The sequence below is a fragment of the Apium graveolens genome, chromosome 5 (assembly GCF_009905375.1).
Source record: "Apium graveolens cultivar Ventura chromosome 5, ASM990537v1, whole genome shotgun sequence".
Classification (NCBI taxonomy): domain Eukaryota; kingdom Viridiplantae; phylum Streptophyta; class Magnoliopsida; order Apiales; family Apiaceae; genus Apium; species Apium graveolens.
Genome location: NC_133651.1, coordinates 223,922,038 through 223,923,815, shown reverse-complemented (window position 1 = coordinate 223,923,815; position 1,778 = coordinate 223,922,038). Strand labels below are relative to the sequence as shown.

General features: G+C 32.9%; 1 protein-coding gene across 1 annotated transcript; it reads right to left on the bottom strand.

Annotated features, from left to right (window-relative positions):
* Nucleotides 1–348: 348 nt before the first annotated feature.
* LOC141724882 (NAD(P)H-quinone oxidoreductase subunit L, chloroplastic) lies at nt 349–1,577 on the bottom strand. Its single transcript, XM_074527173.1, has 5 exons — nt 1,287–1,577; nt 1,114–1,203; nt 898–1,005; nt 693–787; nt 349–611 (listed from the first exon to the last, which is right to left on the bottom strand). The coding sequence occupies exons 1-5, from the start codon at nt 1,407–1,409 to the stop codon at nt 458–460; spliced, it is 570 nt and encodes a 189-aa protein (XP_074383274.1). The 5' UTR covers nt 1,410–1,577; the 3' UTR covers nt 349–457.
* Nucleotides 1,578–1,778: the final 201 nt, after the last annotated feature.

The window sequence follows — 1,778 nt, the reverse complement described above, 5'->3', positions numbered from 1 at the left end:
CGAGTTGCTGTGAACCGGTGTGTTGTTGCTGTTTTATCCTGGGAGGGTTATTGCGGTCTCTGAACACAGTAAGTGAGGGCAATAAACTCTTCAAGAACAGCCTCTTCCTCTCGAGGGATTAGTGACTCAGCTATGATTGAAAGCTTCATTATGCTAAGCTTTCTTTCCCTTCTTAATTTTCTTTTACAGTTGCTGATTATATTTTATTTACGACCTTCGTGTTTTGTTTTCATTATTGGTACTATTGCCTTGTTCTTGTTATTGATTATATAACTGTCTCATTGTGTTAGTATAGTAGTTATATACTATTGTTGATACTTTCCCAACATTATGTACAAAGCCTCTATATATTCTCAATTTCTTCTAGTATTGGATAGTATATATATTCATAGATATACATGAAGGGGCACACATGATATCTTTTTTATCAATACAATTCTGGAACAGAGGACAATCTCTAATAATTATCATAATCTTCAGGTGTTGCCCAGGGATACTTGAGGTATGCATTTTTTATCTTAGAAGGATCTTTAGGTGTTGACCAAGGATACTTCATGTCTGGATCTCTAGGGAACTTTCTGAAGTTGAGAAATGGTGCCCATAGCAGTAATCTACACATTGGAGATATACCAATACACATTAATATAGAAAACCTCTGTATTTATATTAAAATAAACTAAAAGAGGCCTCACCCTGGAAAGAACATGAAGACAAACATGAACTGCAAATACATCTCGTAAACATTTCTTTTGTACCATCTTACTCTAAGCCAATTCATTATAATGGGCTGCAACAATCTAACCAATACTCAGTTAAAACATCATAATTTGTAAGAACTAATCAACTTTGTTGATTAAAATATTAAAAATTTATAGAGATATATTCTAAATTACTGACCGGGGCAACAAGAAAATAAACGAAGGCAGTGCTGCCTAATGCAATCAAAACCGATATAAAATCATCATCTTCATTTACACCAGTTACAGCAAAAGCTGGCTGAGCAATCTGTTCGACCAAATTTTATCAGAACTTTAAATTTTAACAGAACTTGGTATAAAGAACTTCAAACACAGCATAACATGCACAATTAATATTAGATAAGCATTTCCTTACAGTGGTCAAAAGTGTTGCAACTTGTATGCTTATATTGGTTTTGTTTGCAGTGAAGTAGTCAATGGCCTTATGGTTGAAGCCTGAAATTTTCTGTCATTCATTAGCAAAAAGAATGTCAATAAATATTTGTAATTAATATTGAGATATCACTTGGATAGAAGATTATGTTATACCTTGTGTAGCTTAGAATTGTGGGATTGTTTTTGTTGAGCATAAGTAGATAAACATCTGCATTGAGGTGGTGTAGAAAGAGAAGGCAGGGCCTTTGGGATATGAAAGCTCAATGAGCAGCTCATTTTCAGAGCTCTGTTTTTGGTTACCTTATCTGTTTTCAATCAGCTTTCATGGTACAAAATGCATTACAGAGATGATTATGGAGAAGCTGATAATACTAGAATATGAAAAGCTATAGACCACACGAATTGATGACTTCTTTTGGCTTGGAACTATCTGTACTTTGGAGGAAATACCAAATATAAAACTCATAAAAGTTGAGTTGATTATTGAATGACTCATTTTCTATGTAATTATTTTCATTTTGCAATATTTTTGACATGAACAAAAAATCCAATATTCACCTCCTGTTTCAAAATATATGAAATCTGAAGTTTTGAGGCACACGTTTCAAAGTGTTATATGTATTACTCAAAATTATTATTTTCAAA